Raw genomic sequence first — 15,110 nt, 5'->3', positions numbered from 1 at the left:
CTACAGCAATTGCTTCCATGGAAAATCCTATTAGGACAATATTAAATGTATCTGTAACTGTCTTTTATTGCATTTTAACAATGGAGAATGTCGAGAACCAGCACCGCATTACCAGTCAGCTCTATGCAAATCACAATTTGAGCTAGGGTATGTACATACAACAAAAGATCCTACTGTGTAAAGTGTTAAGTTTTAAATGTTAGTATAGTGATCCTTACAATAATACAGAGCCAGACTGTGACATCCTTACTCACACTGAGGAGCGTCTTACCTTATGTGAACTCCTACTGAAGTCTATGGGACTGTTTGCAGAGTAAGGCATTACCAAACATGAATAAGGATATCATAATACGGTTGTAGTCAATCCACAATTGATTCCAGTAGTGATGGTGAAACTGAGGATGTGAATTTTTCTAGGGTTTCCTAGTTGTTAATGACATATCAATCAGAACTCTTCCACTATGAGCAGCTGCTGTGACCTATGGTATTGACTTGAGCTGTTACTTTTCTTTGTGACTAATAAAGGAATTTAAATTCCTCTGTGCCAATTCTGAGACGTGTTTATGAATGAGACACAACGTAAAAACAACAAGAATATGGAATGTCTACTCTAACCACATAACATGACAATCCATTTGTCTCCCTTCTTCACTGTAAAACTGCCCAGCTGTTCTGCATCTGTTCACTGTCTAAAATTACTGTGCAACTATGTTACTCATTTCTGTAAAATCAGTTGGTAAAAGAGCACAAATTATGGCTCTTAACTATTGGATGAATATGTTGCTTGTGCACAAAATAGTTGCCTCTGCACTTCCTGTATTCAAGTATAGAAAATAGCTAACCTGTGTGAAGATGAGAGTCTCTGAGCTCCTGCTGTCCAAGCTGAGCACGAATCTGATGGACTGGAAAAGCTCTTGGATACTGGAGCGAAATTGTTCCTCCTCCATTCCACAAGTAGCTCTCGAGTAAAGGATCCGAGATTGGACAATGAACTTGAAAAGATATTCCAAGGCCTTAATGAATAAGAGAGGAATGGGAGTAACAAAGAAAGAGAGGGATAAAAGAGCTTTAAAGAGAGCCAGGAAGATTTTAATAACATTATGAATAATGGAATTCTTCACTGACAGAGAACAGGGAAAGAAAACCAGGTTTTGTAAATAAAAACACAGTTATGTACAACCTGCTCATAGCTAAGTGTTCTCTCCTCACCAACAATCTTCACTATGGAAATCTCTAACTAGGATAAAAGTTCTGTTCTTAATTCAAATTAACTGAATTAAGGCAAAATCCTAGTGAAGATAATGCAGTAGGTAGTTTTTGCGTAAGTTAGCCGGTTGAGCTAAAAACTATGGGGGAGCCTAGTCTTTCAGTCAACTTTCTAACTTACATGAGAACTACAAACTACTTTGTCTTCAACAGGATTTTACCCCGAGTTAACTAACTTGAGTTGAGAATATATCTTTTGTTTCTAGAAAAGATAGCAATGATACTGCAGCTGCATGGGCTAACCACTTGAGTAAATACCAGGGTCATGGGCAGGCTTGCATAGCCCCTGCTGCTGCAGCTTCACTGCTATTGGAATTCAAGCTAGCCAGATCAAAGCAAGCTTAGGTACATCTACATGTGCTGCAGTCACACCACTGATTGCTGTGTAGAGATACCCAAGATGGCATAATATGTTAGGCATGTACTTGGAGTGGTTAGACCCTACTGATGCTTGTGCTGCTGTGGCTATGCTATTTGTAGCATGCTTTGCTCAATCAGAGCTAGCACAAATACGTCTCCTCAAACTGGAAATTATACCTCCAGCTCCAAATGTTCAAATACCCTTAGAGTAACAGAAGAGGGCCTACCAGGGGAAAAAACGCTGCTCTTCACTCTGGACATGATGGCCTGGCCTCTCTTTAGCCCGTGCAACTGCGTGTAGAAATAGCAGTATGTGTGCGTAGAAGGAGGCAGGAGCGGGATGTGAGGGTCTCTGGAGGGCCATAACTTTAGTACCAGCAAGGAGCAGTTGTACAGTAGCAAACAGGCTTCCCTTTTCTCCCAGCTGAGTACAGTTGCAGGGGGAGTTAGGGATTCTTCTTTCTCTCTCCCCATATGGCAACTTCTTTTTGTCCCTATTTAGCCCAGGCAGAGGGGGGAATAATCCCCTTGAAATACAGCATTTAACACTATATAGTGAGTGATAATTACTGCGGTTCCAGAGGATTACCTCAGTGAGTGTTTTACAGTAGAGTGAAATGTCACAATATGGCTTGTACAGACTAGGATAAATGGTGTATTTTAAAAATGTGTTTGCTAAAATGCTTTAACTAACATATTTTAAAAAACACTGATCTAAACAGGGCAACTAGCTGAATTTTTATGATTTTATAATTCTACGTATCAATTGGTAGAGAAGCACTCTGGGGTGAGCTAAGTGTCAGTGTAAGAAAAAAATACTGTCATAGTGAATGCTTTATTATGCTAACTAGCCCAGCATGATCAGCAATAGTAATCACAGGACTCACAGCTAGCTGAGAAAATGGATAGAACTGAGTGTCAGTATCCCATATGAAAACATAGTGCTCTCCACTCTCATCACATGGAGTACACAAGCAGCAGCAATGAGGCCGTGCCATTTTGCTTCAGTAGGCACCTCCCCCTTCCCTTCAGTCTTCCATTTTGGCATGGCTGAAGTAGTAGCTGAAGTGCTGTTTGATGCCATCCTCATAGTCTGGGTACCTATAACTACATTGTCTAAGGAAGCAAAGGATAGGCTGGATCTCTACAGCTGGCAGAGACACATTATTAATGTCCCTACTCGTGAAAAAAGACGGTTACTCACCTATGTAACTGTTGTTCTTCGAGATGTGTTACTCATATCCATTCCAATTAGCTGTGCACATGCATGATTGTCAGAAGATTTTTACCCTAGCAACAGTCGGTGGGTCAGCTGAGGCGCCCCCTGGAGTGGCACCTTCATGGCGCCGGATATAAACCCCAGCTGACCCAGCACTCCCTCAATTCCTTCTTGCTAGCTACTCTGACAGAGGGGAAGGGGGGGTGGGTTTGGAATGGATATGAGCAACACATCTCGAAGAACAACAGTCACAAAGGTGAGTAACCATCTTTTCTTCTTCGAGTGCTTGCTCATATCGATTCCAATTAGGTGACTCCCAAGCCTTACCCAGGCAGTGGGGTTGGAGTAAGATGTTGCGGAGTGCAGAACTGCTGAGCTAAATGCCGTGTCAACCCTTGACTGTTGGACTATCACATAGTTGGTAGCAAAGGTATGCACCGATGACCAAGTTGCTGCCCTACATATCTCCTGTATGAGTATATGAACCAGGAAAGCAGAGGACGAAGCTTGAGCCTCAGTGGAGTGGGCAGTAAGTTGTGTAGTTGGGACACCAGCCAAGTCATAGCACACATGGATACATGATGTGATCCAGGACAAGATGCGCTGGGTGGAGACCAGAAGGCCCTTCATCCTGTCTGCCACAGCTATGAACAGCTGGGTAGTCTTCCTAAAAGGTTTTGTTAATTAAATGTAAAAGACAAGGGCCCTGCGAACGTCTAGGGAGTGCAGCTGTTGGTCCCGTCAAGAAGTGTGCAGCTTCAGATAGAAGACCGGGAGGAAGATGTCTTGTTTGACACGGAAGGCAGACACCACCTTAGGAAGGAAGGCAGGGTGTGGTCGCTGAGGTGATAGCTACGAGGAAGGCTGTCTTCCAGGAAAGGTACAGGAGTGAGCAGGTGGCCATCGGCTCGAATGGGGCACCCATAAGTCTGGATAGGACCAGGCTGAGGTCCCACGTAGGGGCTGTATGTCGAATGTGCAGGTACCGACGTTCTAATCCCTGGAGGAATCTGCTGACCATGGGATTGGAGAAGACCGAGTGCCTATTTTCACCTGGGTGGAAGGCTGAAATCACTGCTAGGTGTACTCTGATGGATGAAACTGCTAGGCCCTGCTGTTTCAAGGACAAGAGGTAGTCTAAGATGATAGGTACTGGTGCCTGCAGGGGGGCAGTATTGCTCAGAGCACACCTGCAGGAAAAACGCTTCCACTTGGCCAAATATGTGGACCCGGTAGAGGGCTTTCTGCTACCCAAAAGTACCTGCTGTACCGAGCAGGAGCAACGTAGCTCAGATTGAGTAAGCCATGCAACATCCACGCTGTGAGGTGTAGGGATTGCAGATTGGGATGTCAGAGTTGTCCGTGTTTCTGAATGATCAGGTCCAGCCATAACGGAAGTGGAGTTGGAGTGGTCACCGACAGATCTAGGAGAGTGGTGTACCAGTGCTGCCTGGGCCACGCCAGGGCACCAAAATTAAGCGGGCTCTGTCCCTGCACAACTTGAGCAGGATCCTGTGGACTAACGGGAAATGAGGAAAGGCGTAATACAGGTGGTCTTTCCACACTATTAGGAAGGCGTCTGACAGGGAACCCAGGGAGTGTCCCTGGAGAGAGCAGAACCCCTGGCACTTCCGATTCTCGCGAGAGGTGAAAAGGTTTATCTGGGGAATCTCTCACTTCCGGAAAACACAATGGATGACGTCCGGGCGAATCGACCACTCGTGAGCCTCGAAGGATCTGCTGAGGCGGTCCGCTAAGGTGTTCTGGATTCCTGGGAGAAATGACACCACCAGGTAGATTGAGTGGGCTATGCAAAATTCCCACTGGTGAATGGCTTCCTGACAGAGGGGGGATGATCGCGCTTCCCCTTGTTTGTTGATATAAAACATGGCTGTTGTGTTGTCTGTGAAAACTGCAACACAACAGCCCTGAAGGTGCTTGCGGAACACTTGACAAGCCTGGTGCACTGCTCTAAGCTCCTGTACATTGATGTGGAGGGATATCTCTTGTGTGGACCAAAGGCTCTGTGTGTGAAGGTCCACAAGGTGAATGCCCCAGCCCAAAGCTGATGCATCCGTGGTTAGGGCCAGGGAGGGCTGTGAGGCATGGAATGGTTCCCCTTGGCATACTGAGTTGGGGTTCAGCCACCAGTCCAGTAAGCTTAAGACTTCTGGCGGTACCGTGACCACTGTGCCCATGCTGTCCCGGCCTGGGTGGTATATGGTTGAGAGCCAGGTCTGAAGTGGATGGAGGTGCAGTCTGGTGTGTCTGGTCATGAAGGTACAAGATGCTATGTGTCCCAGGAGACCCAGGCACATCCGTACTGTCTAGGTCGGGAAGCCTTGGAAGCCGTGGATGATGCTCACCAAGGACTGAAAGAGCTCATGCGGTAGACACGCATGGGCGACTCTCGAATCTAGGACTGCACTGATGAAGTTTATTCTTTGGGTCGGCTCCAAAGTGGACTTTCCGACACTGAGCAGCAGGCCCAGCTGTCTGAACAAACTCATGGTGAACTGAACATGAGATTGCACCTGATCCCTGGAGCGACCCTGAATGAGCCAGTCGTCGAGGTACGGAAACACTTGGATCCGATGTCAACCGAGTGAGGCAGCTATGACAACCATACACTTTGTAAAGACCCTTGGTGCCGTGGATAGACCAAAGGGAAGGACGGTAAATTGGAAGTGCTGTTGGTTGACCACAAAGCAAAGGAAACACCTGTGCGGTGGGTAAATCGCTATGTGGAAGTACACGTCCTTCATGTCGAGGACAGCGTACCAGTCTCCAGGATCCATGGAAGGAATAATGGTCCCCAGGGAAACCATGTTGAACTTCAACCTTACCACGAATTTGTTGAGTCTGCGCAGATCCAGGATGGGCCGTAGCCCTCCCTTTGCCTTGGGGATTAGGAAATAATGTAAGTAAACCCCCCTGCCTCTCAGTTCCCTTGGAACCTCCTCTATCGCTCCAATAGCTAGGAGCAGTCGCACCTCCTGTAGAAGGAATTGCTCATGAGAAGGGTCCCTGAAGAGGGATGGGCAGGAGGGAGGGAAAAACAAATTTAAGGCGGTATCCACTTTCCACCATATGTAGGACCCAGTGGTCTGACGTTATACGGGACCACGCATGGAGGAAATAGGAGAGGTGGTTGTTGAAAGGCAGGGAAGGATCCTGGTGCTCCGCCCTCGGGCGCACAGTCAAAAATTTTGTTTGGGCCCTGCCGATGGCTTGGGGGAACCCTGGTTCTGGTCCGTCTTTGTACCAGACTGTCTTTGCCTACCACCCCGGCTGCATCATCTATAAGAAGTCCTGTCTCGGCTGTGGGTTAGGGTAGGTGTGCTGTGGTTGGGGTCGGAAGGGTCTAATGTTCTGTCACCAGGGTATGTATGCCCAGTGAACGCATGATGGCCCGGTTGTCCTTCAGACTGTGAAGCCTGGAGTCTGTCTTCTCTGAAAACAGACCTTGACCATCAAAGGGTAGGTCCTGTATAGTCTGCTGGAGTTCCGGTGGGAGCCTGGAGACCTGTAGCCACGAGATGCAGCGCATAGCTATGCCTAAGGCTAGAGACCTAGCCACCGAGTCTGCCGCATGTACTGAGGCTTGTAAAGATGTCCTGGCTACCTTCTTGCCCTCCTCTAGTAGGGTCCCGAACTCCTCCCTGGACTCCTGAGGAATAAGTTCTTTGAACTTCTGCATTGAGTTCCAGGTATTATAATTGTATCAGCTCAAGAGGGCCTTGCTGGTTAGCCACTCTGAGCGGCAAGTCGTCAGTGGAGTAAATTTTGTGCTCAAATAAATTCAGGGGTCTAGTATCCTCGGATTTAGGAGCGGGAGCTTGTTAGTCATATCTTTCTCTCTCGTTAACGGACTGTACAATGAGGGAGCACAGCTGGGGGTGAGTATACAAGTATTTGTAGTCTTTGGAGGGGACCAAATACTTCCTCTCTGGTGATTGCCAGATTGTAGTGGCATTAGCCTGAATAGTCTGGATAAAGGACAAGGCTATTCTGGTTGGTGGGTCAGCAGACAGACTGTCCACTACCAGATCCTCTATCTCCACCACCTACTCCACCTGCAGGCTCATGTTCTGTGCCACTGTGTGGAGAAACTCCTGGTGGGCACGGAGGTCTATATGTGGGAGGCCAGAGGAGGATGTACCCACCACCGCCTCACTGGGTGAAGAAGAGGAGGATACTTCTGGGGACTAATGGGTCCTGGGGAATGTCTTGTAGGGGAGGATCCGGCTGCCCTAGGTCCAACATGCTAGGGGCATGGGCCTGGACTGGGGGCAGGGCCGTTGCCTCCTAGCCACCCAAGGGAGGGCGACTCACAGTGGCGTCCAGTACCAGGGGCTCCAAGTGAGCAGAGCAAGAAACCCCCGAGGGGACACCCTGGGCCTGATGGTAAGCCCAAGCTGTCCAAAAGGACCATTGCAAATGTCCCTGACCAGGATCCTGGCCCTCATCCTGCCATTGGCTAACACCGTCCACATTTTGGTTCTGGACTTGTTAGCCACTTCCTGCTTGGGAGGACCTCGAGGTGGGGTGGTATGGCCAAGGTGGAGCCGAGCACATTTGCTGTGTCACCTTGTTGTGCAGTACCGCACTGTGCTGTGGAGATGGAGATCGGCACCATGCTCTCGAGCAGTACTGCGATCCCGATAGGGACCGGCAGTCATATTGGTGCCCAGAGATGGATCAGGAGGACCTTGATGAAGATTTATGGCTGGAATGGTGCTGGGATCGACTACGAGTAGATCGGCACTCAGACTGGCTTTGGGATCGGTGCTGGGAGCTGGACCGGTACCGACCATAACCGAGAAGTAGATCTTCGTGAGGTGGAGTGGAGCTGCGAGTGCGACTGGCACCGAGACGGTGATCCGTGCTGGGACTGCGGGCGGTGCCGTGAACGAGACCAGCGTCTGGATCGAGACTGTCACCGGGATTGGGACTGGGATCGGTGCTGTCCTATCTCACTCTGAGACAGAGGGCGCAGCATAGACGGCTTTCCTTTTGAGGAATAGCCCATACCAGCCATACCGAAGGCTATGATGGTCTCGACTTTGTGAGTGCAATGAGGTTGCGCGCCGTGGATAATGTCTCTGGAGTGGACGGCAGCCTGAGCTCAACCACGGTACACACCGGGGAGCTTATGTGCACCAGACTTGACGGCCCTTGGGGTGCCGGAGTCAACAGTACCGGGGTTGATGCCTTTGCCAGACACTCCAACACGGGATGTGGCTCCGAGGGAAGCACACGTGGCAACGGTGACTGCGAGGGGGAAGCAGATTGCTTGCGCTGCTTCTTCGGTCCCAGAGACAAGGAGAAATGCCATGCTGATAAGAGTGCTGGAGATGTCTGGTGCCAGGAGTCTTTGCCGGTGTCTGGATGTGGCGCTGACCCTTCCGGTGCCGCAGGCACGCTTCGAACCAACAAAGTCAGCGCTGGGTCTCGGTGCGGGCTGAGGACATTGGGCTAAGTGACGCTTCCATAAGAAGCTGATTCAGGCGAAAGTCCAGCTCCTTTTTAATCCGAGGCTTGAATGCCTTACAAATGCGGCACTTGTCAGATTGATGGGATTCCCCCAGGCACTTCAAGCAGGAGTCGTGGGGGTCTCCCATAGGCATCAGTTTAAGGCAGGCTGAGAATGGTTTGAAACCCGGGGACTAGGCATCAGCCTGGGTACTGGTAGGGTGGGGAGGGGAGAAGCCCCTTACCCCCAACTACTATTTACACTAAGAAAAATAACTATTAAGTACTACTAAAGAACTGAATAACAACTACTTAAAACTATTTACAACTATAAACAAGTGCTACACAAAAAGCTGGGGAAGTGGAGTTCAGCTAAGCTGCGCTCCACAGTTCCAACGACCATCACAGGCGGTTAGAAAGAACTGAGGGGCCACTGGGTCACCTGGGGTAGATATCCGGCGCTGTGAAGGTGCCATCCAGGAGGCACCTCAGCCGACTCACCAAGTGTTGCTAGGATAAAAATCTTCCAACGATCGTGCACATGGCATGCACACACCTAACTGGAATTGATATGAGCAAGCACTCAAAGAAGAACTATTCCTGCCTGTCACAAGTGGAATTCTTTAACATTCTCACATCATGCATCTTGCCTGGTCAGCCAGTGTGAGTTCCAGGACTTGCTCTCTAAGATTTGCAACAGCCAGTAAGGCTTATGTTTGCAGAAATCTGTGGACTGATTTTAAGGACAAAGAATTGAGAAATGAGATTCATCAATAGTCCCAGCACAGTTTGAGAAGTCACAATCTTCAAAGTCTTCCATTATCTCTGGTACAGTAGTAACCTTGATCACATGGGCCAGTTCAACTTCCTTTTAATTTATACAACACTGTCTCATTAGTATATAACATTTGACCTGACCCAGAAACCACTTTCCTCATGATTCAGTTTGGAAATATAATAAACCTCTTCATTTGCATCTTCCTTCTTTACAGAGTGCTCTGAGTGTATTACAATTTCTGCCCTGCTTTGCTTCCAGACTGCCAACCACCAAATTCCAGAAGTGACTGGAAGCAATGTGAAGTGACTTGAAATTCTCCATAAAAGGGAAAGGTCACTGTGACCCAAGGAAGAGGATTATAGGATTTGTACATTGTTTCATAATCCTCTATGAAAAAAGGGGTCCTTAAAAAGACCCATGCTTCTGGAGGCAGGCAGCTATTGCTGCAATGGCTGCCCAGAATGCCCTCACAGAGTTAGGTAGAGCACTAGTTGTGGGTGCAAACACATGGCTGGGATGGCAGAAAAGCAGGCGCATGGACACTAACAAATCATGTTAAATGTTGGAAGTTCAGTTAGTCTACAAAATCACAGTTGTAGAGTGTAAGGCCCTTAGAGAAGAAAAAATCAATTGAAAGGCCCTGAAACCTTCTGTTTTCTTGAACGCTATTATCTTGGAGGCATTGTCTGACAATTAACAGAGACAAAAGAGACTTCAGTCCCTAACTGGAAATTAAGTTTCTGCAAGCGGCAAAGGCAAAATAGTGTGTGTGTGCGTGTGGCACCAAAGCCCTCTGCTTTAGTTTGCAAATACTCAATGAATCCTACTGTTTTACAGCACAGACACTATGAAGAACAAAAGATTGGAAATACAGCTTGAAGGAGGTGGTAGAGAACATTTAAAGCCAGGGAAAGACTGTCAGACAAGCACAGAGAAATAAACAAAAAGTAATTTTTCAGGAATTAAGTACATTTTCTTCAAGTCTGATACCAGTCTTGTGATCGTAGGGACTTAAAGAAGTAGCAACTCAGAAGTGTGGACTCTTTGTTGGATTACTGCTTGGTGAAACCTTCTACCAAAGGCTACACAGACAACTTGAAATGATGCTGGTAGCAATAATGGTCCATCTCTATACAGATGCTTTACATAGCTCCTGAACTGAAGCTAATGTTCAGGATGCAGACACAGCAATTAACTCTAAAATGTGAAGTCAACAAATGGACCGTGACCTTACAGGCCTTTGACATAAAACTATCCATCCTTCAAAAAAAAAAAAAAAGAGCATTCAAAGTCTGATCTGTGTCAGAGCATCATTAGCATAAATGTGAAGGTGTATACCAGCTGGAAATGTCATTTATGAGAAAAGGTGACATATTTCTGTTTGCCTGTCCCAGAATCTGCTGAAAAAGGTTGGATCTGCTCAAGATGAAATGATCTATTTGAGAACCTATCAGTGAAGCCAACCTTCATTCCTCTGGGTTCAACAAAGGCGAACTCAGAAAGAAGTTTGTGTTTCTCCACCTAGTGAACATCTGAAAACCAAACTCTATGGTCTTTCTATAGTAAATCTCTTAATCTTAGTGACTTTGAGTAATTGCTGTTATACTATAATTGTAGTAAAAAGGTAGTATTTGATTTGTTTTCTGTGGAACTGAACTAGAGCAAAAACGATTCCCCTGGTTCACGCACAGGGATGGGAAGCTGTGTTTTCTTTCAAAATCACGCTCTGTTCATTGACAACTGATCCATGCTCTATGGGATGATATCTGTCATTACCATGGTCCACTCAAGGGTCCATTTACTGTTAAAATAGTCTAGAGATTCATCCAGTCTGTGTCACTGCCAGAAATAAAAATCAGAACTACAGACTCCCAGTCTGTACTCTAATCGCTATAAAATGTTACTTTTATAAAGGTGAAATTTACTACTGTGCAGAGGGCCAGCACAAGGCCAACACCACACAAAAATATCACTTAAATTCACAAAATAGGGTTTTGGTAGGAGTTAAGGAGGCATAGACCTTGTACTGCCCTCTGCACAAGGGTAAATTTCACCTTAAGATTAGAATTTGTGCAGTTTTTGACAAAAAGTTGAAATTTGCTCTGGACAAATGAGTACTGGAAATCTGTTCAAGACCAGGTTTCATGTGCCTTAGAGCAGCCTCAGCTGTGTAGAAGCCACAGCTACATTGAACATACAGGTATTTACAACAAACACATACCCTCATTGCTTCCTGGATATGATCTTGCCGTACAAGCTCAGCTGATCGATCCATGTACCACTTCAAACATCGGATCAGTTCTCTGAGTAAAAGACACATTGACAGAAACATCAAGCAATTAACTGAAAGTGGCCAACCCTGAAACCTTTTGTTTTTCTTTTTAAACGACTTGGCAGTTGTTTCCTTAGACAGCAAGAAATGCAATGTGCTCTCTTGTTACATTCACTTCTAATAATTAGGCACATTAGTCCAAACAACCAAGTTTACAGTAATGCATATACATTAATTTAAATGTAAAAAAGAAATTTCTGACACCAAAAAATAACTCTCCTTTCATAATTAACTCAGACTGCAAGAAACAAAGAATCAAAAAGGGGTTATAACAAATCACTTCAAATAAAGAAAATAATCAGTTTACAGAAAATAAAATACATGTAGTATTTCTCTTTGGCTAAGCAATCTGAGTAAGGCTCTTATAGATAAGCAATTTTCAGAAACTATTTGAAACTGGAAGAGACCAACTTATGCAAAAACAGAGAGAAAATACCTTCATCTAATTTCCTAAAGTGCACAAGACTGTTTAGAATGCCCTGAGGTATTACATATGCTGAAGAACAAGTTTGTTTAGACACCAGCTCATCAGAAGAAAGTAGAACTGTAAATAACATTTCTCTTAGATCAAAGATGACACTGATTATTATAAATTGTGAAACTGCTTTCTCATCATTCTGAGCTTCACTGTGCTTTGTGATCGCATACCAAGCATACAGTTTCCAATCTGTTTTAAAAGAACATTTTTAATGTAACCTATTTAAGATTTTTTCAATACACTATAGCTTGAGACTCCTATAATATCAGGATCAAGAATGATGGAGCTAGAAGATCGTTGTCTTCACTTTGTTTTGACCCAGTTTGGGAGCCACTAAATTATGCACAAGAAGCAATTTGGAAGAAAGGTAAATTACAATCCTGGAAAATAATTGCTACTGCTTTCTAAATCTGGAAAAGAAGGCTCACCACTCTTTTGAATGTTAATGGAAATTAATTTTCTAATTCTCTGTTGAAATGAACATTCTGCCTTTAACCTCACAGAATAGAATACCTTGATCTAATCTGAATACTTGCCCTCTTCTTTGAAACACGCCATAAGAAAAGGTATTAGAGAATAGGTGATTTGTCTCCCTAAAGTGGAAGCTATTGGTTTTGTGCCAGTGGATACATTCCTGATAAGAAATGTAAGAATCATTTCCATGATCTCTGCTTAACTTTCATGCAGGCCTCAAGTAGCCAGCATCCTTCTAGTATAGGAGGGATGGATGCTCTATGGGGCCCATCAAACAACACAGCTTCTAATTAGTTGCTGCTGAGTGACATGAAGTACTTCCTCACTTCACAGCATTCCTAGCCCCTGCAGGATAAGACTGGAACTAGGACTGGCATGACATTCAGCAGCCTCTCTCTGTGGCTAGATTTAGAAGTCATGCTATGGTTTTTTTTCTCCAGAATGTTTGCTTTTGAATACCAGATATACTCTGCTACTGTAAAAGTGATGACTCTGGTGCCCATACTACTCAAAAGTCTGAGAGTGTTACTGTACGAAGTGATGACAAAACACAACCTACTTGTAAGCCAGTGCTCCTGCAAAGTGTTTCTGAATGTACATATCCATAACAGGTCGGAAATGGAAATACTTGCTGTCACGTAGCAGATTTATGATGAACACCTGCAGAAGATAGAGAAGGGAACCCATAACAGAGCAAACTGCACGTTACCTGGGATTAAATGAACAAGCTAAACAGGCTAAGAAACAGTCAGATGTTAATGCGTTTTTTTCATATGCTGACAATGGAAATGCTCCTCTCTGACTTATTGTTTGCCCCTCCCATACTGATGGATATAATCCTTCTCTCCTCACATTTTGGCTACGGTTATTCTACTCCTTGCACCCAATAAAGTTACAAAAAAGTACAGGTGTAGAACCTCCAGCTGAATCTCTCATACATTTTAAGGTAATAAGATAATAGCAATAAGGCATGGTGATAAGGTAATAAGAGCACGGGAAATACTGACCAACAGAGAAAGAAAACTACTAATTTAATGGAATGGGGTTACTTACCAGTGACTGGAAGACCAACAGGCCATACTTTTCTGTGTTGTCATCCAAAATCACAAACAACGTGTCTAGAATATCTTGCAGGAACTGAAATGGTAGGAAGAGACAGAGAATTTAAATCTACAAACCCTGCTTACATTCAATAACACTGCTTTTATTCTCAGATGTGTCATACTTTCATATGCCTTTACCACCATTCTGCAGGAACAGACCACTTAAGATTCACCCATAGTATGTGTATGAAAAATTACTCATTGCCAAGAATGTCTCCCTTCCCTTTACAAAGAACAATTATAAAAGAAAATGACAGAAAACAGAAAAAATATTTTATTACAAACTATTTTCACTTAATTTACTTAGTGTTTGCCTTTCACTGTCTCTGGGCAGATCAACAGTATTGCCCAAGACTGACAAAACTGTTCACTATTCTGCAGTCCTAACAGCATGTCAGATAGCATTCCACATCTGATACAAGCACATCCACTGATTCACAGTAAACAGTAAATGTTTCAAGACATGGTTAGTACAAAATGGTTGTATTTTACAGGACAGACATTCAGGTTTTTGTTTTTTAAATCAAGTATCTGTGCAACAATTTAGCTATATAATGTCAGCCCCTTTTGTCCATGACATGGCAGACTGCTCAGTGTGCTGATCTCCCATTGCTTTCCATTTCAATAAATAGGACCCACTGGAGAAGAAGATAGCGAAGTGACAGTGCTATAGGTAGGGTGACCAGATGTCCCGATTTTATAGGGATAGTTGGGGCTTTTTCTTATATAGGCTCCTATTACCCTCCACACCCTGTCCCGATTTTTCACCCTTGCTGTCTAGTCACCCTAGCTATACGTGAAACTGATAGCTGGCATTGTAGGTTAGCTTTGTGCAATCTATTCCACCGGGTTCTCTGATGTGGAAAAATAAGAAAAAAAACCCACAATAATTTATGAAGTTCCCGAAAAAAAGATACAGCTGTCACTGAATGGCAGTGAATTCCAAAAGGGAGTCAGACACCACTTCACTTGGAATATGTTAAGTCCACATATTTTTTACGATTTCCAAAAGAAAAATGATCCCTGTGCAGACCCTTGCTGTACTGCATTGAACACAAAATTTATTCTCAAAATTATGGAATTTTGTGAAGAATTCAAATATGGACATGGAGGAGTAGGCCTGTTTTGCTCATAGTCATATAAGTCAACATTAAATAATTAGTATTGTTCAAAAATGAGTACTATTAGAGTGGACAGGTTTTTTGGGTTCACTATCCCAGAGCTCAAACACACCTCCTTCCAAATCTTAAATTCTGCAAAATAAATTGCAGGAAGGGCTCTCTGCATTTCTGGAACTAGTGGAAGAGATAGCTACTGTCTCCATATCTGGCATGCATATGTCCTTCGCCAGGCTCACAAGTGTGTGAATGTATTCTGAAATATCATCTTTGATCTGGAAAACCCTGAGGCATGTAAGATAACAGAAGAGTTGGAACTCAGCACAATAGAGATTGCCAAAATTTGTTTTTGTTCTGTATTGGAAGGAAAACAAAACCTTTTTAATTTTTTTGCAAAATGAAATTGTCTCTAAACATCTATGTTTGGATTGAAAAGGCCAGGTTTTCAAATTGGGGTTTCTCTCTCTCTCTCCCTGGAAATGACCAGAGAGTCCACTCTGGACCTTG

General features: G+C 44.7%; 1 protein-coding gene across 8 annotated transcripts in view; it reads right to left on the bottom strand.

The window, feature by feature from the left end:
- The window catches only part of DOCK3 (dedicator of cytokinesis 3), a 603,350-nt gene that overhangs the window by 133,572 nt on the left and 454,668 nt on the right, over positions 1-15,110 (bottom strand). For all 8 annotated transcript variants that reach the window (XM_050957666.1, XM_050957672.1, XM_050957667.1 and 5 more), the window contains exons 20-23: positions 13,436-13,519; positions 12,942-13,042; positions 11,320-11,401; positions 843-1,013 (exon numbers count right to left, since the gene is read on the bottom strand). In XM_050957666.1, coding sequence (XP_050813623.1) covers positions 843-1,013; positions 11,320-11,401; positions 12,942-13,042; positions 13,436-13,519 — 438 coding nt within the window. The remainder of the gene's footprint in view (positions 1-842; positions 1,014-11,319; positions 11,402-12,941; positions 13,043-13,435; positions 13,520-15,110) is intronic.

The sequence above is a fragment of the Gopherus flavomarginatus genome, chromosome 6 (genome assembly GCF_025201925.1).
Source record: "Gopherus flavomarginatus isolate rGopFla2 chromosome 6, rGopFla2.mat.asm, whole genome shotgun sequence".
NCBI lineage: Eukaryota > Metazoa > Chordata > Testudines > Testudinidae > Gopherus > Gopherus flavomarginatus.
Note: the sequence above shows the minus strand (reverse complement) of the source record. Positions and strands in the feature narration are given on the sequence as shown.